Here is a 25056-nt window from a genome sequence, read left to right as displayed (position 1 = left end):
TAATCAAAGTGCTTAGCTAATTATTTTGTGATTTGTACCATATAGCATTCTAGGATGGTCTGTAATTCTGGCATAATATAATTACAGCTTGTGTAAATGACACTGACATAAAATAAAGTTGTGTTGCATAAATGTATTATTCTGTGATATTTTTAAGGGAGGCTTGTTAATTTGTTCAGGCCAAACTTTCACTGGTCTTAATTTTTTGAATATTTTCTATGCAGATTATTCTCTAGATTCTAAATATTTTCCTTTTTATCAATTTATTCTCTATTTTGATAAGAAAATAAAAACAAAAAGCTGCTATTTCAGCAACTTATATATAAACACGTAAGCTGACTTCAAGTTCCATAATTGTGCGTATGCAGAGATAGGTGGTTTCTTGTGTGGCTAGGTCCCAAATCAAATAGAAGCAACTACATTCTCCTCCAGCTATTCTTTCTGCATAGCCCTCTAGGGTTGCCCCATGTAACATTTCTGTCTGGAGGTCACAGAAATCTAGATAACAGGAAAGGAGTGGTCATAATTGTTATATTAAATTAATATGGGGAAAAAGTACTTCCAAGTCCCAAAATAGTATCCCATAACTGTGGACCTCCTTGTTTGTTGTTTGTACAACACCATAGGTGTGCATGGTGCTTTACAATCCTTGGTCTGAGTTGCTGACGCTCTAAATCAGTCACAAGAGTGGACACTATCTCTGCCATACTTGGTAGATAGATGTTTCCCTCAACCCAGTAACATCACTTCCAGATTGAATTTCTGCCAATTCACTTTTATTCATGTTCCTATCTTGAAAAATGGTCTAACTGCTCCATCTGAGTTTTACAAGAGACCTAGAGTAGCATGTTCTCTGTATTAGAGCTTCACTTTCTCTCACAATAGCCTCACATGCACATTGTACAATAAGGCTGACAGGAGAGAGCCCTCTGAAATCCCACATGTGGGAGCCCTCGGGGACAATGAATGATTGCCCAGTGCAGTTCTCTGGGAATTCTTTGGAAATAAAGGAATCACTACTCTGTGATACCGCCCAGCCCAGCCATAATGCACGATCAGGTTGTCAAAACCTTGCTGTCACCAGTCAGCTGCTTGATAATGTAAAAGATCCATTGAACTCACCTGCTCATTGTCCATTAGTAGGAGATCACAACCAATGTAGTCTCCATACCATACATGGGTCTGGGAAATCTTCAGTGTTCCAGGTGACCCCAGAGTTGCTTGTTAGCCATCTTTTCAATGATGTTGGGAATGCAACCAGAATAATCATTTTATTTGTAAGGTTCTAGGCGCGTGTTGCCAATGATATAAAAGAGAGAGTATAAAAAAAAAGTGTAAAAGAAAATTAGTTGACATTGTCACCTTAAATCAGTTCTGCACTATCCGAATAAATGAATTATTTGATTTTATTTAAACTCACTACATTTTATTTTTCAGTACCTTCCTCAGACTGCTGTGACCCATCAATTGCAGCTCAGATTGTTTCAAAAGTAAAAGAACTAGGTAATTTTTTAAAAAATGCTTAATCTTTTGATTATCTAGAATAATTTTAGCTGATATTTTTATTTGGAACATAGAAATTGTTTTCTCTATGATTTTATCAGAGATGCACCACTAAGAATCCTTTCTCGGTGTAATGTTTAGTGTTTTCCTTGTCCTCCCTTCTCTTTATGTTCTATTATTTGTCCCACCCAGTTTGTTACAATTATCTTAAATTAGGCACTGAGCCTGCAGAAATTTAAGCACGTGCTTAACTTGAAGCTCATGAGTAAACAATAAATAATCCCACTGATAACAAGTAATCTCATTTAAATCATTGGGGCTATTCATTTCATGTGCTTTAAAATTAAGCATGCCCATAAGTGATTGAAGAATCAGGACCTTAGCCTGTAAACTCTTCAGGGCTTCCTGTGTTTGTAAAGTGCCTAGTACAAGGTGGGCCCAATCTTGACTGGGGCCTGTGGGTGCCACAGCAATTACTGTTATTTGTATATACTAGCACCCGGAGGTCTCAATCAAGCCCCATTATGTTTGATGCTGTACTTACATATAGTAGAAGTCAGTACCTATTGCAAGGAATTTTCTGTCTTAAAAAGAGCTTGCAATCTATAAAAAAAAAAATTGATGCAACAGAATTGTTGTACAATACAATGAATAAAAATGTTGCTGTAAATATTTGGGTTATTTCTTCACTAGAGAAATGTCTCTTTAATAAATGATTCTATGCACAAATCACCTGTAGATATGCCATTTTGGGATGTTGTGTAAGAAGACATTTTTGTTCATTTGTTTAAAAGGAGTGAATTTTACTGTTTGTGATATTGAAATATCTGTTAGAGCTATGTTATCCAGACGGTATTTAATTAGCCTTACTGGTGATTACCATTATTGTGCTGTTTGCCTTTGTATCACCCCTGAATGAAGGTAACCAAACTTGGACTCTGCTGATCACCAGAGGAAAAGAATTTGAGTCAAGGATCCCTGCCTACATTGAGAACTAGGGACTGTCAGCACATGCTTATCACTACACCTCAGTAGCCTTGTCATGTCACTGGAGAGAGGCAGTCTCACAGGTCTCAAGAAACCTGGGTTAAATTCCTGGCTGAGGAATTGTCTACAGTTGAAATGCTACAGTGGCACAACTGCAGTTGTACCACTGTAGTGCCTCAGTGTAGATACTACCTACACCGACTGGAGGGGTTCTTCCATTGGTGTAATTAATCCACCTCCCTGATAAGTGGTAGCGAGGTCGACAGAATTCTTCCATCGACCTAGCATTGCCTGCACCAGGGATTAGATCAGTTTAATTACGTCACTTTTTTTCATCCCCCACAAGCAATGTAGCTGGGTCGACCTAACTTTTTAGTGTAGACCAGGCCTCACCCACAGACTTCTACGTGACTTTGGGAAAGTAACTTAATCTACCCTGCCCTTCAGCTCTTCTTCTGCAAAATGGGGATAATTCTTCCCTACCTCACAAGGGTTTTGTGAAGATAAAATTTGTTAACAGTCATGAGACATTCCAATACTACCATGCTTGAAGACCACATAAGTATCTAGGTAGACAGTTGGATAGACAAGTAGCAGAGACCAAAAAGATAAGACTTGTCTAGTTATATGAGTATGTCAGGTAGGAGTCCAGCTCTGGATACCTTTTGAAGACATCAGTTGCTGTAATGCAAACATTCTTTTTAATGAGTTCTTGCAGTGTGTCATGTTGTGTTACTGTATTTGACATTACACTGTAAATTATAAAGCTTTGTCTGTAATTTATAAGAGAGTGTCAGGTACCTCTGTATTATTTATACTGATATCCTTCAAGTTCTAGTGCTTAGAATCTATCATGCTTTGACATACATGTGTATGGTTAACTCTTTAAAGAAGTGTTTCAATAATTCATCCAAGACTTGAGTCAAAGTATAAAGAGTTTTATATTCCTGTTATGATTCATGTAATTTGTATAGACCCACCGAAGACGTATACCCAAGATGGAGTCTGTTTGACAGAATTGGGGATGTCTCAGTTACAGAGCCTCACTGTTACAGTACCAAGAAGAAAACGGACAAAACCAAAACTTAAGTTGAAGATTATAAACCAGAACAGTGTAGCTGTGCTACAGACACCACCAGATATCCAATCAGAGCATTCCAGAGATGGAGAGATGGATGACAGTAGAGGTAATGGTCAGTATGTAGCATATTTTCAGTTTGATATTTATTGCAATTCATGCATATATTTGTACACATGGCCATATTTTAAATGTATTGTTTACTACTCATATAGGTGCTTCTATTTCACTCTAGTGCTAAATGGTTAAGATGGACTAACTGCAAAACATGACTGTTGGTGTTCATAGCTGTCCATTTCAAGGAGATGGACCTTCCTATTACTTTTGTTCGTGTGTCATCTATCCCATACAGAAACCATGTCTTTAAGACTAACAACAGGGGCAGAACAGAAGGTCAGGCTGCCCTTCCATAGAACACCAGCACTACAATTGAAAATTTTGCACACTATGGGGAGTACACAGTGCACTCTGAGACTCTCAGACCCAGAGCAAATGCTGTTAGAAAGTTGTAGTCCCAAGGCTTAACAAAGATACATCAAAACTTCTTGGTCTCTTTCAAATGTGATGCTCAAAAGTAAGGGTGAGATAGCATAAGAGGGTACTCAGGGATAGTTGAATTTCTTGAGGGGGTGGGGGGGGTCTCAACTCATCCTTCTCTAGATACAAAGAGGGTCTGAGGAGGGCATGGAATTGCCATTTCTGACAGAGAAGAAGTTTTGACCCCAGTCTGAAGCAACACATCCTTTTACTTCCCTGGCCAAGTGAGCTTTTGTTTGACTCCATAATCCCAGACAGGACAGAAATTGGATTGGAAAATGAATCACATAGTTAATTTGTATCTGGTTTAAATGGAGTCCACTGTACATTCTGATAATTGTATTGTGGACTATTATGTTAATCCTAAACCTGAGGAAAGGCTAACTAAATACAGGTGTGAAAGTCAGGAAATAAATTACACAAGTGTCTATTAAAAGTGGAATGCAGACACCCCGCCTCACCACACTCTGAAATGCTTTCTGTTTACGCAACATTGTCTTGCTGTTAATCAGATTAAATGTCATAAGAGGCTTTTTGTAGATACAGAGTGTTCTTGAGATAGAGTGATTTAACTCTAGTATGGTCTCATGTTAAGTTGTTGATATAAGTAGCATGGCAGTTGTTTGATTGGCGTATCCTTAATCATGATCTGTTGTTGGCTGGAAGAAATGTGTATTTTTATGATATATGTTTGTTGGTTACTTTTAAATGATGGAGTGATCACTTTTCTCTTGCTTTGTTTGTGATTAATAGATTCATAGAGTTTAAAGCCACAATGACTCCAAGATCTCTTTCTTGAGTGGTAACCGCTAATTTAAACCTCATCATTTTGTATGTATAGTTGGGATTATGTTTTCCAATGTGCATTACTTTGCATTTATCAACACTGAATTTCATCTGCCATTTTGTTGCCCAGTCACCCAGTTTTGTGAGATCCTTTTTTAGCTCTTTGCGGTCTGCTTGGGACTTAACTATCTTGAGTAGTTTTGTATCATTTGCAAATTTTGCCACCTCACTGTTTACCCCTTTTTCCAGATCATTTATGAATACATTAAATCGGACTGGTCCCAGTACAGACCACTGGGGGACACCACTATTTACCTCTGTCCATTCTGAAAAGTGACCATTTATTCCTACCCTTTGTTTCCTATCTTTTAACCAGTTACCAATCCATGAGAGGATCTTCCCTCTTATGATATATTAGATCATCTAGTCTGACCTCCAGTATATCAGAAGACCTTAAATTGACCCTGTATTGAGCCCAACAACTTGTGTTTGATTAAAACATATCTCCCAGAAAGACATCCAGTCTTCAGGAGAGAGAAGATCCACCACATCAGTTAGTAGTTTGTTCCAATGGTTAATCATCCTGGCTGTTTGTTTAAATTTTGTATCTTAATATCAGTTCAAAATTTGTCTGGATTCAGCTTCCAGACATTCGTTCTTGTTATGCCTTTCTCTGCTAGATTAAACACCTTTAGTGCTTTGTATTTTCTCCCTGTTAAGGCACTGTAATCAAGTCACCTCTCAATCTTCTTTTTGATAAGATATATAATGTAATGCACATAGTATGGCAGTGGAATAGGGGATCTAACTTTTTGTTCTGATTTCAGTTCTCATCCCCTCAGCTATATTTTTTTCATTAAGTGATTGTAATAAAATGTTTCAATGTATTTGAAAACTGGCCTGGCTTTAGGTGCGTTAAAAAGCCTCAGAATGGCTCTTTAGTTAATATCTATAGACCTGTGCTTTGAAAAGAAACTAGGAAACCCTGAACATACTGCACAGAGGATCTTTTGGGTACCCAAAAAAACTTGGTTCCTTGCTGGGGCTGGAAGTTTTGTTGAGAGGACTTGTTCATCCTCTAAAGTGTAGAGAAAATCACCACATGTTACTCAATAGAGACTCCCTGGCCAGTCTAAAAGTAGGGCTGATAGACGTCAGAAGGAGTCCTATCCAGTTAAAAGGTCTGGTCAGGAGCTCAGCCTTTGGGAGTAAGGCATATGGTTGCTAGAAATGAGAGAATCTCAGTTGCCTTCATTACTCAGCAGCATAAATAGACTGCACAGAGATGTATTTCTTTTTCAATGTATGTGTGTTTAATGTTGTAAGCATGTATTGAAGCAACCTTGCAAAATTACCATGAAATGTAACCAGCTCATGCACAGCATTTACTTTCCCCACCCTTTACAATAATGGTTGATAACACTGCTCTGCAGCCAAAATGCTTCTGAAATCAGTGTAGTCAAACTTTACTAATTCTGGGTCACTGAGAACGCAAATGATGCTTAAAATTGTTGATTGGCTCTAGTTTTCAAGATATGCTATTGGGTCAGTATATACGACCCTTGACTTGGGAATGGCGGAGGATAAGTGAGTTATAAAGGGAAGGGATCTCAATTTAAACCAGAAATGACTAAAATACATCTTTGACTGGATCTATGAATAAATCTATGACTGGGTTTGGACAGTACTTGCTTTTTAGGCAAAACAAAGAATGATGCAATCTGAAGCTGGTATTGCATCATGCAATTCATATCATGTATCATGTTATTCCTAGAAGTCATGGATGATGCAATCGTAACGAAGCTTACATCACTCTGCTGAACAAATTGCCCTATATCAGCTCTAGAAATCATACAGTGTCATGCTCTCTTATTTGTCAGGGTTTGATTTTGCAAAGGGACACATTTCTGTTTAGCCAAAGTGAGCAGAGATGCCTCGTACTTGTGTGTACAGTGCAGATAACTTCTGCTATGTTTGTGGTGAAGTGACTTTTGCATCACAAAAGCACAGTATAACCACTATGGTTAAGAAAGCCTATCACCTTTATTTTGGCTGCAAAATTGGAGATCAGGACAAGAGGTGGGCACCACACACATGCTGCAATACTTGTGCAACAAATCTTCGCCAGTGGTTGAACAGGAAAAGGAAATCTATGCCTTTTGCAGTGCCAATGATTTGGAGAGAGCCAACAGATCATACCAGCAATTGTTACTTCTGCATGGTGCCTCCAGTTGGGAAAGGCGTGTCAAAGAAGAAAAAGTGGACTGTGCATTATCCAAATATTCCATCAGCTATACGCCCAGTACCCCACGGAGAAGGACTGCTGGTTCCTGATGCACCAGAATCATTCTCACTTGAGTCAGACGAGAAAGAGGATGAAACTTCTGGTCCTGAACCATCAATGTCACAGGACCCACATTTTCTCCCATCCTCCTCCTCTGAACCACACCTCATAACACAAGGTGAACTGAATGACCTTGTCAGGGATTTGGAACTACCCAAGAGTAAGGCAGAGCTGTTGGGCTCCAGACTCCATCAGTGGAATCTCCTGGCAGGTGATGTTAGGGTTTCCATGTTCTGTGACGGTCAAAAGGATCTTGTCCCATTCTTCTTCATGGAAGGTGATCTTGTAGCCTGCAACAACATAGATGGTGTGATGGCAGCCTTCAACATCATTCACGATCCAGATGAGTGGAGACTGTTCATTGATTCATCGAAGAAGAGTCTTAAAGCTGTTTTACTGCATAATGGCAGTGTTTTGCCATCAATTCCAGTTGGTCATGCAGTCCATATGAAGGAAACCTATGACAATATGAAACAACTTTTGAGGTGCCTAAACTATGACCAACATCAGTGGCAGCTTTGTGGTGATCTGAAGGTTGTTGCTCTCTTGCTTGGTCTGCAGACTGGATACACAAAGTACTGCTGTTTTCTCTGCGAATGGGATAGTCGTGCAAGAGATTCCCACTACATCAAGAAAGACTGGCCACTCCGACAGTCATTGGAACCTGGGAGGAAAAGTCTTCAGCATCCCCCACTTGTTGAATCAAGGAAGATTTTGTTACCACCCTTACACATCAAGCTGGGTCTGATGAAGAACTTTGTCAAGGCCATTGACAAAACACAAGCAGCTTTCAAGTACCTCTGTGGAAAATAGCTCACTCCTCAGAGATACATTTAGCACTCACCTTTGACCACATTACTGCCCTTATTCCACTAAGTCTTTGTTAAATGGACTACTCCCAGCATTCAGGATATCAGATTGAAAAGTCCATCACCTCGAAAAGAATGTTTTGCTAGTGAGTAATGACTTCTCCAGATTCTCCAACAACTTCCCAGGCACCTAAATGCCCAAGGAAAGAAAACAAATCTAATTCTTGACTCCCGATACCTTGTTATTAAAATATTTTAAAATGTCAAGACCTGTATGATGCACACAATACATGAAGATAGGGGCAGGGTGATATTGGCACTCATTTTTTGACACTCATTTTAGGATGACTAACATTGAATTAATGCATCTGCAGCCCATGTCCTCGGCAGCACGGGCTACCACAAGCATATCAGCCTTGTCCTCTGCTCTCTAGACTGGCTCCCTTAAACTACTGAATCGAGTTCAAGGTCTCAGTCATTATCTTCAAAGTGTTCAGTGGCCTGGGCCAAAGATGTCTACAAAATCACCTGAAGCTCTGGCATGAGAACTTTGGATGACAACTCTGCTCTTTTGGTGCAGTGGAACTTTCCAACATTAGAGTAAAGCTTGTCTCTGTGGGAGATAGAGCTTTCTCAGGGGCAGACCCAAGACTGTGGAATGAACTCTCAAAAAACTGAGGACCACCACAAACTTCACCACCTTCCGCTCCAAGTGCAAGGCTTACTCTTTTGACCTGCCTTCTCTACAGAAACAGAGAGCAGAGTGTTCATTTAACAAACAAACAAGCAAAACAACCCAAAATAGAACCCTACCTAAACAAAACACTACATTGCAGACATAATTACCCCTTTGGGAAGAAGATGAGAGAGAAAACAAACTGCATATGACAGATGTTAGTCACATCACTTAAAGCACTACTTCAGAGTCCTCAGATATTACAGTGACGAGGGAAGTAAAAGAAACTCAATAGAATAGAGCTATGCAGAATCACAGGTTCATGTAGATGGAACTTTTTACCACTATAGACCCCCTTGCAATCTCAGTTTATCACAAGGAAAATCTGACTCCCTTGGATGTTTTTGAAAATCCCACTCTATATAGGCTATATGCAAACATTTTTCTCCTCCTTTTTGGTTTAGTTTATAATTCTGTCTTTTCTCCAGAAGGTGATCTTATGGATTGTGATGGAAAATCAGATTCCAGCCCAGAACGAGAAACTGTGGATGATGATACTAAGGTGACAGAAGGAGCTGATGGGGTCAAAAAGAGAAAAAGAAAGCCATACAGACCTGGTACGATACATAATGTAGACCATTTTGTATCCATTTGTTTGTCACATTTAAGTTTTCTACTATGTAAATATTCTATTAATTTAGAAATAGGAAGACTAAACAGCATGTTTAGGAAAGGCTTCTTTGGGTGGTTCATTCCTCATTGTGCAATGTAGTAGTTTCTTCTATTATGGTTAAAAATAATGTACAGTCTAATTATCCAGGTACGCTTTCCCAGGTTGCTGCACAGCAGCAGTCCGGGCCTTATGCTGTAAGTATTGGTTCACAATTCAGATTTGCAGCCAGTTATGGATTATTTAACTTGAGAAAAGAAAGCACTGTGCTTTTCTAATTGGATATATATGTTGTAGGTAAACATACATATATGCTGTATTGTATAAAAATGTGTATCTATAGCTCAGGGAAATATGGGTGTGAGGCTTTTTGCTTCTTTAAAGAGAATACTTTTGTAGGTATCTACTACCTATATTCTGAAGTGTGTGATAAGTAGGGCCCTACCAAATTCTCAGTCGTGAAAAACACATTACGTACTGTGAAATCTGGTCTCCCCCATGAATCGTGGCCTTTTGTGTACTTTTACTCTATACTATACTAGAGGGTAAAAGTATACAAAAGTACACGGTGTTTCTCACACTGGGGTTCCTGATCCAAAGGAGACTGCAAGACTATTGTAGGGGGGTCGCGATATTGCCACTCTTACTGCTGCACTACATTCAGAGCTGGGCAGCTGGACAGCGGCAGCTGCTGGCTGGGCGCCCTGCTCTGAAGGCAACGCCGCCACCAGCAGCAGCACAGAGGTAAAGGTGGCATGGTATGGTGTATTGCCACCCCTATTTCTGCACTGCTGCTGGTGACGGCACTGCCTTCAGAGCTGGGTGCCTGGACAGCTGCTGTCCAGCTGCCCAGCTCTGAAAGCAGCTCAGAAGTAAGGGTGGCAATACTGCGAGCCTCGCTATAATAGCCTTGTGACCCCTCCCCCGGTTTGAGAAATGCTGTCTTAAGGGCTTTATATGTGTATATTTTGCTGTTTTTAAATACATATTCATGCTTTGTTACAACACCTTGAAATTTAAGATTTAAATATCTGAAACCATGAAATTCAAGGTTTTTTTAAATGCTAGGACCATGAAATTTACAAAAATGGACTGTGAATTTGGTAGGGCCTAGTGATAAGGGTACGTTTCATACAGTCTGAAGATGATTCAGACTCGTACGCAGTTCAGTTGTCAGTTGTTGGGTGAATCAATCACCTTGCATTTATTGATAGTCTTTGTAGTTACAAATACTGATTGGACAATTGGAGCAAAAATATTTCCCTGAAGTTTTAAATAAGGGTGGGGGACGGGATGGAAACCGCATGTTGAGAGCTATTTTTGTTTAGAATATCACCAGGTTCAGTCATCACTGGCATTTTCAGTCTCTTACCATCTAATTTTTAAGTTCTCGACCTTATTGACTTCATAGGCGCCGACTCCGTGGGTGCTCTGGGGCTGGAACACCCATGGGGGAAAATTAGTGGGTGCTCTGTACCCACCGGCAGCCAAGATTCCCTCCCCCCTCCTCCTCCCGCCCCCTCCCCCCGAGCACCGTGCATCCCTGCTTCTCCGCCTATCTTCCAGCGTTTCCCGCCTGGCCGCCGACAAATTGGTGGCGTTAGCACGCTCCGAGAGGGGAGGGAGGAGCGGAACATGGCGCGCTCAGGGAAGGAGGTGGGGAAGAGGCAGGGCTGGGGTAGAGATTTGGGGAAGGGGTTGGAATAGGGGCAGGGAGGGGGCGGAGTTGGGGTGGGGCCTTTGGGGAAGAGGGATAGCTCAGTGGTTTGAGCATTGGCCTGCTAAACCCAGGGTTGTGAGTTCAGTCCTTGAGGGGGCCACTTAAGGATCTGGGGCAAAATCAGTACTTGGTCCTCTAGTGAAGGCAGGGGGCTGGATTCGATGACCTTTCAAGGTCCCTTCCAGTTCTAGGAGATAGGATATCTCCATTAATTTATTGTTTGTTTATTTTAGGCGGGGCAGGGCCGGGGTTAGAGTAGAGGTCAAGCACCCATGGTAAAGAGGGGAAGTCGGCGCCTATGATTGACTTTACAAATTGCATCCTTGCAATAACACAGACTTTTGGCTACAGTAAGGGTTCCATGCTGAGAGTCCTAGGCAATTATGATATCAGAGGTAACTCAGCCAATGGCCCTCCTTACTCTACAGCTAATTTGGACACGGCAGATTTATGGTTGTCTGAGGGAAACTGCACAGATGATGGATTACTTTGTCCAACTGACACAGTTCTTCAAAACCACCTAGGCAAGAGCCTCAAATATACATTACTCCTCATTGCAGCACACATCCCTCATTTTACCACTCACACAAATCTTCTAACACAACACAAGCGTCACGCAAATCAGCACAGGCCTCCCAGCACAAAACAGCCCTCACGTAAATCAACACAACTCTCCCAGCATAACACACACATTCGCCAACCCTCACTTATACTTACCCGAAAAACATAGCTACACGTCATCACCAGTACCAATATCAATGTGCTTATATTGGTATAATTTATGTTTAGCCATATGGGAAAGAGAAGAATCCATACCAGTAAAAAATACATTTTATACCAATTTAACAGTGTCCACACTTATGAGTTGTACTAGTATATCAATAAAAAATTCACACCCATAACCAATGTAGCTATGCCCATACAAACAGTGTGTGTAGACCAGGCCTTAAGGAAAATATTTCTGTGTTTTGAAGAAGTCCTTGTATGTGGGCAACCAAAAGATGGCTTTTTCTTTGTTTCCATTTTTATCTGGGAATGTAATCTGCATCTGCTTGTTGTATTTTTGTTTCTTTGATAGGTATTGGAGGATTCATGGTACGCCAGAGAAGTCGTACAGGGCAGGGTAAAACTAAGAGATCTCTCTCCAGGAAAGATTCTTCCGGTTCTGTTTCTGAGCAGTTGCCTAGCAGAGAAGATGGTATGTACTAACATTTATTTGTTTGTAAATTATTGCCAATGCTTAATTTAGAAAAATGATGGAACTAGTTTTTTATCTGCTGCTGTCAGGAGATTATTGCAGTGGGAAAATGGTTACATTATTAATGTTTGTTGTCACCTCATTTTATGAATTTGGCTGCTACACAAATCCATTTGTATTTACAGCAGTGTCTAAAATTCACAAAGAGACAGAACTAGAAATGTCCTGAAACACTAATGACGTGTTTCAGGTCACTAAGACCCAGCTAAGAGAAACCATGTGCCCTAGTAGAGTGGGCACTGTGCTGGGACTCAGGAGATCTAGGTTCCATTCCCAGCTCAGCTACTGACCTACTACTACAGCTTGGACCCCCTACCTTGAAATGGTTCCATTTGTTGTATAACAGTTGTATTACACGTAAGGGTACGTTTACATTTAAAATGCTGCGGTGGTGCAGCTGCGCTGCTGTAGTGCTTCCATGTAGATGCTCCCTACCCCCAAAAGGAGGGCTTCTCCCATTGGCATTGGTAATCCACCTCTTCCATCAACCTAGCATTGGTCTGCCCCAGGGGTTAGGTCGGAATAACTACGTCACTTGGGGGTGTGGATTTTTCACACCCCTAAGCAATGTAGCTAGACCATGAGTGTCTGCTTTGTAAATATTTTTAGTTTGGAATAGGATGTCTGCTCAGCCTGCTCTGAAAAACTTCCTTTGCCTGTTCCTTACATACTGTAGCACATGGGTAGGCAACCTATGGCACATGTGCTGAAGGTGGCACGCAAGCTGATTTTCAGTGGCACTCACACTGCCCGGGTCCTGACCACTGGTCTGGGGGGCTCAGCATTTTAATTTAATTTTAAATGAAGTTTCTTAAACATTTTAAAAAACTTATTTACTTTACATACAATAGTTTAGTTATATATTATAAACTTATAGAAAGAGATCTTATAAAAAACGTTAAAATGTATTACTGGCACGTGAAACCTTAAATTAATGAATAAATGAAGATTCGGCACACCACTTCTGAAAGGTTGCCAACCCCTGCTGTAGCATATGGGCTCCTCTTTTATAACCTTCAGACATTGCTTTAACACCTGACGAGGTGCTAACTGCATTTAGGTGGCACTTCTGTAGTTTGATAGGTCATTTTTTCACACCTTATCAGCAGTGCCTGACAAAGGGCACTCAACAACCTGGCTAATCAAAAAACTGATTATACCATGAGAATAAATGAGACCCTAAAACAATAAGTGTTTGTGGAAGGGGGTTAATTATCCTAATTTTATTCATTTAACGGTTGCATTGGTCATTGATATGTTTATAAGAAAGTATGGTATTTGCATCTGTTTGCATATCATAAACACTTTTCCAGACCCTTTCTGTGGTTGGGATACCTTCTTTTCTGAGGGTGGATTTTTTGTATAAATACATGGACTGTAGAACTTGAGTAACTCTTCACTAATGTGAGAAAGGGCTGTATGATCTAGCCCAGTAATTCTCATCCAGGGGTATGCAGAGGTCTTCCAGGGGGTACGTCAGATCATCTAGATATTTGCTTGGTTTTACAGCTAGTGAAGTCAGTACAAACTAAAATTTAACAGAGACACTGACTTGTTTATACTGCTCTATATACTAAACACTGAAATGTAAGTACAATATTTATATTCCAGTTAATATGGTGTAAAAGAGGACGTAAGCAATTTTTTAATAATAGTATGCTGTGACACTTTTGTATTTTTATGTCTGATTTTGTAAAGCAAGTAGTTTTAAAGTGAGGTGAAACTTGACAAATCAGACTCCTGGAAGGCATACAGTGGTCTGGAAAGGTTACGAACCACTGACCCTTAAGTATTAAACAATATATAATATAGCGCTTGAACTGAAGTCAGTGTGACTATTGTGGAGCACAGGTGCTAAACTTCTACAAACTGAGTATTAGAACCTGATCCTCACGGCTTGTCTACCCTGGCAGTTTACAGCGCTGCAACTTCCTTGCTCAGGGGTGTGAAAAAACACACCCCGAGTGCAGCAAGTTTCAGCGCTGTAAAGTGCCAGGGTAGAGCGTGCCCCAGCGCTGGGAGCTATTCCCCTCGTGGAGGTGGGTTTTTTTAGAGTGCTGGGAGAGCTCTCTCCCAGTGCTCTGCCGCGACTACACAAGCCACGTTAAAACGTTGCCAGCGTAGACTAGCCCTAAGGCTGTGGCCTTAGTAGAAGCACTACAGTGGCACAACTGCAGCTGCACCGCTGTACCACTTCAGTGTAGCCATTCACTACAGCAATGGGAGGGGTTCTCCCGGCGCTGTAGTCAATCCACTTCCCCAAGATGTGGTCCCTAGGCTGTCTGCACCGGAGACTAGGTCGGCATTCCTACATTACACAGAGGGGTGGATTTTTCACACCCCTGAGCAATGTAGCTGGGTTGACCTAACTTTTTAGTGTAGACATGGCCTAAGTGATGAACTTGCCAAAAATAAAAGTGAGGATATGCCAAGAATGGGAGTGGAAAAGAAGGGTGGACTTCAGCAAGTCTTTAGTCCCACGTGACATTCTGATAAGTAAATTGGAGAAATGTGGGCTGTGTCTGGTGGTGTTTAACATCTCTATTAATGACCTGGATGTAGGAATAGAGAGCATACTGATCAAATTTTGCAGATGACAGAAAGCTGGGGGGGGGAGGGGTTGCCAACACTTTGGAGGATAAAGCTAAAACTCAGAGGGCTCTTGAAAAATTGGAGAACTGGGCTATAGACAACAAAATGAAATTCAATAGAGACAAGTGTTAAGTGCTACAGGTAGGAAAGAAAAAACAAATGCACAAATACAGAATGCGGGAAAACTGACTTGGCAGCCGAGAAAGATTTGGGAATGGTGATAGATCACAACCTCAAAGTGAAAACAATATAATGCTGTTGCAAAAAAAGCAACTGCAATTTTTGGTTAACTGCCTAGGGAGGTTGTGGAAACTCCTTCACTGGATGTTTTCAAGGGGAGGCTGGATAGCCATCTGTTTAGATGCAGCAAATCCTGCATCTTGGCAGGGTGTTAGACTAGATGACCCTTGCAGTCCCTCCTAACCCTATGATTCTAAGTTATGCATATCTGATAATGACAGGGGTGGGGGGGTCTGTGTGTGATGCACATTTACTTGTTAGGAAAAATCAGTTTTGGAATACTGAGACAGATCCTCAGCTAGTTTAAATCGGCATAGCTGAATTAAGATCAATGGTGTCATGCAGGTTTATACCAGCTGAGAGTCTGGCCCTTAGGGCAGGTCTACACTACAAACTTACATCAGCACAGCTGCAGCACTTCTGGTGAAGAAGCTCTAAGCTGACGGGAGAGAGCTCTCCATGAGAGGCAGTTAGCTATATCAGTAGGAGAGCTTCTCCAGATGACGTAGTGCTGTCTACACAGGGGGCCTACAGTCGGTATAACTACGTCACTCAGGGGTGTGGATTTTTCACTCTTGAACAACATAGTTATACCTAAGTAAGCATGTAGTGCAGACCTGGCCTTAGTCTCCAATGCTGATCTCTTGGCTTGTCATTTGGTGCACTCTCCTGCTTCATCCCCTCTTGTGTGCTGGCAGCAAAAACACACTCTCAAGCAATTTTGAGATCAGGGTATTAGTAAATTTCAGTCTGCTCAGAGTAAGCAGTACAGCAGAACAGCACAGGGCATGGAGAGTTAAACAAGAGAAGGAAAGAGAGAGAGAGAGTACAAAGAGGTAGAGACCATACAAAAGCACAGAGAGACAATTCAATGTAAGAGGAATATAAGACAGAGGAGGATAAAAATCCATAGCAGTGGAAGAGAGAAGCAGAATAATTCAGGCAGTACAGAATTGGGGAACAATACAGGATTTAGACAACTAAACTGCAGAGAAATAGCATAAAAACAGTGGTGATGTTGGTGAGACCATACGAATGGGAGAGAAGGTCCCGGGGGATTGGCAGAATAACTTCTGGTAACTTCCTTGGCTGGTAAGCTCACTCGTAGGATAGACTCTTCTTACTGCCTTCCGAGAGACTCTCTCTCATGTCATTATCTTAAGAGTTCAAAATTTGTCATAAATTCCATAAACCATGACTGTACAACACTAAGACATAACTACAGGATTTGGATGTAGCGGTTTTGTTAGCAGTGCATCTACAGTACAGTATAACACATTTTCTTATCTAACAATGTAGTTGGTTTAGTGATTTTTTCCTAAGTAACTTCCTGCAATTAGGCTGGGTACCTCACAAGTGCAAAACATTCTTTTTTAAAGTATTTCAATTAGTTGCAGTGACTCCACTTCTTTGTCTAAATAAACAATTCAATGGGAGATTTGTTATTCTGCAATGTTTTGCAGAAAAATCTTTGTGTTTGTTACAAAAATAATTATTGCCTCTTTGGAATACAATAGCTGAATTATTCAGAAAATATTTTGATTGCTTCAAGGTCCTCTGTGTGTTTTTAGTAGAGACTTCAGCACAGAGCTATGAAGGTATTCAAAAAATAAATTAAGTAGCATAGATTACAGGAAAAAGCCTGCCCTAGAGATAGATAAGAGGCAAGAGAAGAAGCGCTTCAGAATAATAGGCAGGTAAATTATCTGGACCTGATTCCACAAATTTCACCACAGAATTCTGGAACAGTTAGTAGAGAAAGGAAGCATTAGCACACTTCATTTCCAACAAATTATGGAAGCACACTAATGGGAGTTAAACACACATCCAGGAGAGGATAAACCCCTTTGCAGAATGGAGTTACAACTACTTCTATTTGTATGTAGGAGGCTGGTCTAAGGAGATGTCTACAAAGCAAAGAAAAGCCCGTGCCAGCCAACTCGGGCTTGCGAGGCTCGGGCCATGGGGTTTTTCATTGCCGTGTAGACTTCCAGGGTCGGGCTGGAGCCCGGGCTCTGGCATTCTCCCGCCCCACAGGGTCCTACCCGGAAGTCTACGCAGCAATGAAACAGCCCAAGCCCCGTGAGCCCCAGTCATCTGACACAGGCCAGGCCTGTTTTTTTCTTTGCTGTGTAGACGTACCCGAAGAGGTTTTAGGAAGTCTCTTCTTTTTCTAAGATCTATGAATAGTTAGGGTCAGAAAAGTGACTGTGTAAAAATGGCACCTCCTTTTGCAATGGACCTGTTCCCTGCATGCATTACAGGTCAGCACTGCTTGATTTCTTACTGTGTTACCATTGCCAAATTAGCACAACTAAGAGAACTGAGCTGGACACTTTTCTGGCTTATGCGTCATTTGGTAGGTCTACACTTACGGCGGTATATAGAGTGCAGACTCTGCATGCCCAGCCAGCCTGCATATAAGTAGCAGTGTAGATGGTGAGGCACTGCTTACGTGAGTAGACTAGAGTGCCCTACATGCCTGAACCCCAGAGTATGTAGCCTGTATGGCTGTCTACATGCCCAAGAAATGACTCTCCCCATCTATACTGTTATTTTTAGCAGTATAGAGTCCTGCTGCCTCCCAGCTGCTGGAGCCTTTCTGCCCCACAGTGGAAAAACTCTGGCAAGTAGGAAAGGCTCTGGCAGGGAGAAGCAGTGAGAAAAGGATCCCTGGAGCCAAAGCCCACAGCCTCCACCCTGCCAGAGCCTTTCACTGCCACATGTAGCTACACACCACAGTGAGTGTGGATGCAGCATATAACTACATGCACCCTACTCTCCACCACAAGTGTAGGCAAGGTCATTAACAGAATTGTCACTTCTCAGCTTTATTTAATTATGTTTAGTTTTGAATCAGCAAATTCAGTATGGAAATTGAGAGATGACAAACATGTAATCAACCCCAGAATACCATTTTTACAGAGACCCTTTTCAGAGTAGAACTGTACTTCAGAGAGTTAGGCTGCATAGTACATATTGTCCCTCTTAAATAATAAACATCAGATGTGTATAGTGGGCCAGAGAGATAAAGAGAATTTTAATGTATTTGTGCATGAATGTTGTTTTAAGGTTGGACTGAACAGCTGCCAGATACACCAGTTGATGAGTCAACTCCTGTTTCTGAAAATACTGAGAAAATAAAAAAGCGTTACAGGAAAAAGAAAAATAAACTTGAAGAAACCTTCCCTGCATACTTGCAGGTACAGTCCTTGCTATCCATTATGTGCTATTTAAAACTAATGTTTGCATGTGTCGAATAAACTGCTAATATATTTAAAGTATAAATGTTTGCTTTCTGATATCTAATTTATCACTCGGTTGATGTGGCTTTTGCATAAGGAATTTATAATAAAAACTATTCTTTGTAGCTTCTGTAGTGAGGTTATTGCACACACTGGGGACTCCCTTCATTCCCCCTCCCACAAGCTCCCTGTGGACCACCCTCCCATCTCTCTCTATTTTAAAGACTCTGTGCAACTTCCCCCACCCCTCCCTCATGGCTGGACATCTCTGTGTCCCCCATTGCCCACTCTGCCACATGTGAGGGTCCCCTCTTCCACACACCTCATGCCAACAGTTCTATGTGCCCTCCCCCTTCCCGCCTTTCCCTCCTGGTAGGTGTTCTGTGTGTTGCATCCATCCCCCTCTGCTCCATGCCAGGGTCTCCCAATCTTCCCCTCCCCGTGCCATGAGCTGTGTTCAAGTCCCCGTTGGCCCCATACCCTTCCTTCCTCTTCCCCCTCAACCCCTCATTATTCTTTCTGTCTGGGTGATAAGAAAGAAGTAATATCTTTTTAATGGACCAACTTCTGTTGGGAGGAGAGAGAGAGAGAGGAGCTTTCAAGCTTACATAGAGCTCTTCTTCAGGTCTGGAGTACTTGGAGTGTCATAGCTAAATGCAAGGTGGAATGGATTATTTAGCATAAGTAGTTAACCCATATTTCAAGGGACCATTCAAAGTGAAGTGGCCTGTTATCACCTCTCCAGTCATAGGGGGGAAGAGATGGGCGAAAGGGGGTTAGTGGGTTATAGATTGTTGTAATAAACCATAAATCCAGTGTCTCTATTAATGATTTTTAGGGTCTAGAAAAGTTATGAATTTACGTTCTGAGGCTTGTCTGTTGAAGGTGTTATGCAGGTTTCTTTGAGGATGAGGTCTGAGAGGTCAGATGTAGAGTGATGGCTTTGTGGAAAGTGTTTACCCACAGGGAATATGGTGTTTTTGTCTTTTATCATTTTTCTGTGTGAGTTCATTCAAGAGCATAGTCTGGGAGATAAGTCATTCAGGGTGTGAACATGTTACACTCTATTGGAATGCAAAAAGAAGAACAGGAGTACTTGTGGCACCTTAGACAGAGATGAGATGGGTATTGTGCTGGAAGGTGTTAATGGGTTCCATCAACTATTTGATTGATCTGTAGACAATTGCAGAGATGCTTGGAAGCTCTAACTGTCCCAAACAGTTTTTCCCCTGATTTTCCCATCAAAAGGAATTGATGCCTAGAATGTGCCCTGTGAAACTTTGGAATTGGCAGGATGCAGTATTTAATTTCAAAGTTGTTGAGTTACATGCAGACAGACAGAAAAATGCTGTCACATTGAATACAAGGCTTTCACAAGCTTGGGCAACTCTCTCTCCGTCAGGGCCGGCTCCAGGGTTTTTGCCTCCCCAAGAAGCGCAAAAAAAAAAAAAAAAGCCGTGATCGCTTCATTCTTTGGCGGCAGGTCCTTCGCTATGAGAGGGAGTGAGGGATCCACTGCCGAATTGCCGCCGAAGAGCCGGACATGCGGCCCCTCTCCGTTGGCCACCCCAAGCACCTGCTTGCTGAGCTGGTGCCTGGAGCCGGCCCTGCTCTCCGTCTTGCAGTCGCTTGCTTGCTATTGAGCAATGAGACACACATTACATTCTGTATTTTTTTCCTCCCAACACACTGAAACACTACACTTTTAATGTGCATACTTGCATATATTGAATACTGTCAAAACCCTTAGTCAGATCTTCTCATTTCTCCTTGATATTATTACATTTTCTCTACAGAAAGATCACAGAATATTATTTGATGAGAAAAAATACTTTGTATTCATGTGATGGGGGGGAGAAAATCTATGAATTAAGACTTCCTCTTACTAGCAGGGTTTTTTATTTATTTAATTAATTTGATTCTTGTGAAACAGAATAGTTGTTTAGCTCTTGTGTGTAGGTTCTGACTTCATTAAGGCAGAGAATAACTGAAATTTAAAAATAATTTTAATTACATTTCTAACAATTAGAACTTAAAATGATATGGGTTTCTAGGGCCAAATGAGGAGGTGGCAACAAATTAACAATACTGCAACTGACAAATTGGTTTGAAGATTGTGTAGTCTGTTGACCAGTCAGTGGGTTCCTGATGATGTTCATGAGTCAGCTGCAAGTGAATGACAGCTATTATACAGTGTATGTAAGTCTGCTAATGAAAATGGACAATGTTATGCTCCATGAAGAAAGAGGTTTTGTGTTGTTGCAGCTCCACAATATGGTGATTTCTGCTAATTGATAACCATTCAGGACAGATGGATGGTCAGTGGTTAGAGCACTAGCCTGGGAATCAGGAGACCCAAGTTCAGTTCCCTATTCTATCACAGACTTCTTGTGTGGCTTTGGTCAAGTCATTTCCTTGTGTCACAGTGATGTTTGTGTGAGGATAAATACGTGAAAGATTGTGTTGTGCTCAGATACCACAGGGCTATGTTGGTACCTAAGGAAAGTGTTTGGTTTGTTTTTTTCCTGTATAACCCTAAGATGTGAATTTAAACTGATGTGGTTATACCAGTGTAACCACTACCACCCTCCACCAGTGACACACACAAGTCTCCCCTCACCTTCCAGGGTGGACACTCTTATACCAATATAATAGAGTCCATACGGATGCTATACAACTATATTGGTATAACTAGTAAAACTTTCTCATGTAGACAGATAGATATACAAATTTTCCTAAATAGACTGACTTTAATGTATGTTTGCTTTCATTATAGGAAGCTTTCTTTGGAAAAGATCTCCTAGATACCAGTAGACAAAGTAAGATGAGCCTAGAAAATGTATCTGAAGAATCACTTCTGATGTCATGTAAAACTAATCAGACCACCAATTTTCTGGATCCATCTTCCGACCCACTGCTTAGTTCAGCCTCTACTCCAGCTCAAGCAAAACTGGGAGCTCAAGGTATACCAAGATAAAGTTAGTGATAATTCAGTCATGTTTGGTTTTGTTGTTCTAGGAGCTTTCCCATGCTTTTGTGTTTTCATTTTTAACATATACACTTTCTAACATTCTTTATTTTAATATTACAAGACTAGTTAACATTATATTGGGTGTTCATTCTGGAGTCACTAATACACGGCTGCAGGCCTTCCACTGAGTTGCCTTATTACATGTTCTAATAAGACTCCTTGATTTTAATTTGCATGTTTTCAAAACACTTAGAAACAGGGTAGAAGGTGTATCCTGTTTTAGGAAGACAAATCCTTCATGATGGAAGGCTAAGGTAGACTAATTGGAAAGACAACATTAAAAACCTGTTCTTTGTACTGGTGAATATTTATTTTAAAGGTATTATTGTCTATTTTTTAGTATTGATTATTTTAGGTTCCCAGCTCCTCAGACTTTTGGGGATTCTTTTTGCTTTATATTGTCCCCCATGAGCCTGAATACTCTTTCAGGGTGCAGTTTGTAGCCAAAAGCTAACTTTTGACTCTCACTTTCTACTGCAAAAGCTAAACTGGGAATGTTATTGTAACTTGATGAATAGTTAGTCTTGAACATGGCTGGAGCGCCACAAAGTGCTGCTGAAAGGCCAGCTTCGCTCAAGGAAGCAATCTCTCTTTTTCCCAACTGTCCTGCTACTTCAAGAATTCTTTTTCTCAATGTCTCCTAGGTATGTGCTGTGTGTTTAGAGGTATCTTATCCTCTACATTATGTATTTTAACACTTTATATTACACTGTATGGTTATTTTGTGACTCATACCTTGTCTGATCCTTACTGTAAATAGTTTTTTGTACTGTTACCCAATAATTTTTTACCCACGTATTCCTGGCATTTTTGAATGTGCACAGAATGGGCATCTATTATAACTTTTACCTTTGCAAAAGAGGAAAATTAAGTAATTACTTAGCTGTCTTGTTGCCCATTGAAAACGGTAGTTAAACTCAAAAAGTACAACTTTAATGTTGCACAATTAAAATCACAAGAATCAAGGAATGCAAAGATTAAGAACCTTAGAGTAATGTTATCACAGTCCCCACTGCATGTTTTCTAGTCTACATTGAATAATTCCCAACTCTGCAAGTAGATGCACTCGCACAGATCTTTTTACCCATAAGAAGTTCCATTGAAACTCTCCATGGATGCAAACAAAGCTCCATGCTGGTGCATCTGCTTGCAGGACAGAGACCATAAGCACTAACATATTAAGCCAATGGGGCAGAAGTTTTGAACTGTGCAGCCCTAGTGCTGCCTTAATGTCGTGTTATGCATTTAATTTCCTGTTTTTTAAAGCTTGTGAGGAAAAACAAAATAGGAAATGGTAGGGGAAAATATAAAACCACACAATTCCATACTTTACTCCTGCTGGTACAGGTACCTAGTTTTTTAATTATTAAAGTATGTTCTCTCATTCCCCATTAATATATGTGCATTTCACAGGGGCATGGTGCAGTGTTACATGAATAATCCTAGTATCTCCAAAATAACAGCCAGGGAGCAGCTTTTGCATCCACTCTCCCCTATGACCATGTAGCCAGTGCTTATTCTTTGGTACCTTACCAACCAGAGGGCCTTGGAGACCTGTTCCCCAGGAAGAGGGGTTAGAAGACTCAATTCCTCATGCACCTCAAGTCTCAATCCATTTTGGGACACAAAGCCTGAGAGCCCAGGAACTTTAAAACAAAACCAAAAAAAAAAAATGGTTTAAACTGAGACAAAATGTGGAAAAGTTCACTCCAAAACAAAAATGTTTCAAAGAGTAAATTCTGAGCAACAGAGAACCAGATAGGCTTAGTTTAAACTTCTGTAAACATAAGTATAACAATAATTATCGGCAGCCACTATAGATTTATCGGAATGCCAAGTCAGCAGATGTATCCTCCTGCTATTGAGATTTCAGTGAGTCAGAACTATGACTTGTGCATATTCCATCTTGTTATACACCATGAGATGGCTGGAGTGACAGTGATGGAAGTCCCATGCCTAGCCTGATTGGTTTCAGCATAAAGATTTTTTTATAAACTCTTGTGCTATGGTTGTGTGTGCGGCCAAGAAACAGTTCTTTCCCTCCATGATAGCATCTGCAAAATCTTGAACAGCAGATTTATTTCAGATGGTAGATAGTCTGGTAAATCTGGACTGTCTCAGCTCGGTAGCTGGTCTGAGTCCCTCCCATTGTAAGGAAATTGTTTTGCACTTTTGGGGACAATATTGATCAGATTAGGGATGGGCTATCTGTTTCTGGGGTGATTAAAACAAGTTCTTGAGGGAACAAGGGCCTTGTCTTCACTCCTGGAATTTCAGCCAGTAATGTTTCCTGAGGTACTAGAGGTGTTGGGAGAATTTTGTTCCTCAGCCTTTGCTTTGGATCCCTATTCTTCCTGGCTGATGAAGGCCAGAGAGGAAATACTTACTTGTGGAGGTTGTCAACATCTCTCTTGGAGGAAGCATTAGCACTACTTTTGCTCAAGAAGTCATCACTGGACACTGCAATCTTGCTAATTATCAACCAATATCACATCTTTCCCTTTTTGACTAAGATTGTGGAGAAGGTTGTGGAGAGACAGCTTTCACAGTATCTGGAAGACTTTGATCTCCTTGACCCCTTGTCAGTCTGGCTATAGACCTATAGATGTTAAGAGTAACAAGAAGGGTTTCTTCAGGTATATTAGCAACAAGAAGAAGGTCAAGGAAAGTGTGGGCCCCTTACTGATTGAGGGAGGCAACCCAGTGACAGAGAATGTGGAAAAAGATAATGTACTCAATGCTTTTTTTGCCTCTGTCTTCACGAATAAGATCAGCTCCCAGACGACTGCACTGGGCAGCACAGCATGGGGAGGAGGTGACCAGCTCTCTGTGGAGAAAGAAGTGGTTCAGGACTATTTAGAAAAGCTGGAATAGCACAAATCCGTGGGGCCGGATGCGCTGCATACGAGGGTGCTAAAGGAGTTGGCGGATGTGATTGCAGAGCCATTGGCCATTATCATTGAAAACTCATGGCGATTGGGGGAAGTTTTGGATGACTGGGAAAAGGCTAATCTAGTGCCCATCTTTAAAAAAGGGGAAGGAGGAGGATCCAGGGAACTACAGGCCAGTCAGCCTCACCTCGGTCCCTGGAAAAATCATGGAGCAGGTCCTCAAGGAATCAACTCTGAAACACTTAGAGGAGAGGAAAGTGATCAGGAACAGTCAGCATGGATTCACCAAGGGCAAGTCATGCCTGACTAACCTAATTGCCTTCTATGGTGAGATAACTGGCTCTGTGGATGAGGGGAAAGCAGTGGACATGTTAATCCTTGAATTTAACAAAGTTTTTGATACGATCTCCCACAGTATTCTTGCCAGCAAGTTTAAAAAAGTATGGGCTGGATGAATGGACTATATGGTGGATAGAAAGCTGGCAAGATCGTCGGGCTCAGCGGGTAGTGATCAATGGCTCCATGTCTAGTTGGCACCCGGTATCAAGCGGAGTGCCCCAAGGGTTGGTCCTGGGGCCGGTTTTGTTCAATATCTTCATTAATGATCTGGAGGATGGCGTGGACTGCACCCTCAACAAGTTTGCAGATGACACTAAACTGGGAAGAATGGTAGATACGCTGGAGGGTAG

At 41.3% G+C, this 25056-nt stretch overlaps 1 protein-coding gene across 1 annotated transcript in view; it reads left to right on the top strand.

Moving 5' to 3' along the window:
- The window catches only part of KMT2C (lysine methyltransferase 2C), a 328785-nt gene that overhangs the window by 235554 nt on the left and 68175 nt on the right, over window positions 1-25056 (top strand). Inside the window, exons 21-26 of the mRNA XM_034759976.1 lie at window positions 1438-1503; window positions 3465-3677; window positions 9209-9337; window positions 12189-12308; window positions 18273-18403; window positions 21222-21408. Coding sequence (XP_034615867.1) covers window positions 1438-1503; window positions 3465-3677; window positions 9209-9337; window positions 12189-12308; window positions 18273-18403; window positions 21222-21408 — 846 coding nt within the window. The remainder of the gene's footprint in view (window positions 1-1437; window positions 1504-3464; window positions 3678-9208; window positions 9338-12188; window positions 12309-18272; window positions 18404-21221; window positions 21409-25056) is intronic.

This window comes from Trachemys scripta, chromosome 2, assembly GCF_013100865.1.
Source record: "Trachemys scripta elegans isolate TJP31775 chromosome 2, CAS_Tse_1.0, whole genome shotgun sequence".
NCBI classification, from domain to species: domain Eukaryota; kingdom Metazoa; phylum Chordata; order Testudines; family Emydidae; genus Trachemys; species Trachemys scripta.
This window is presented reverse-complemented; position numbering and strand designations above follow the sequence as displayed.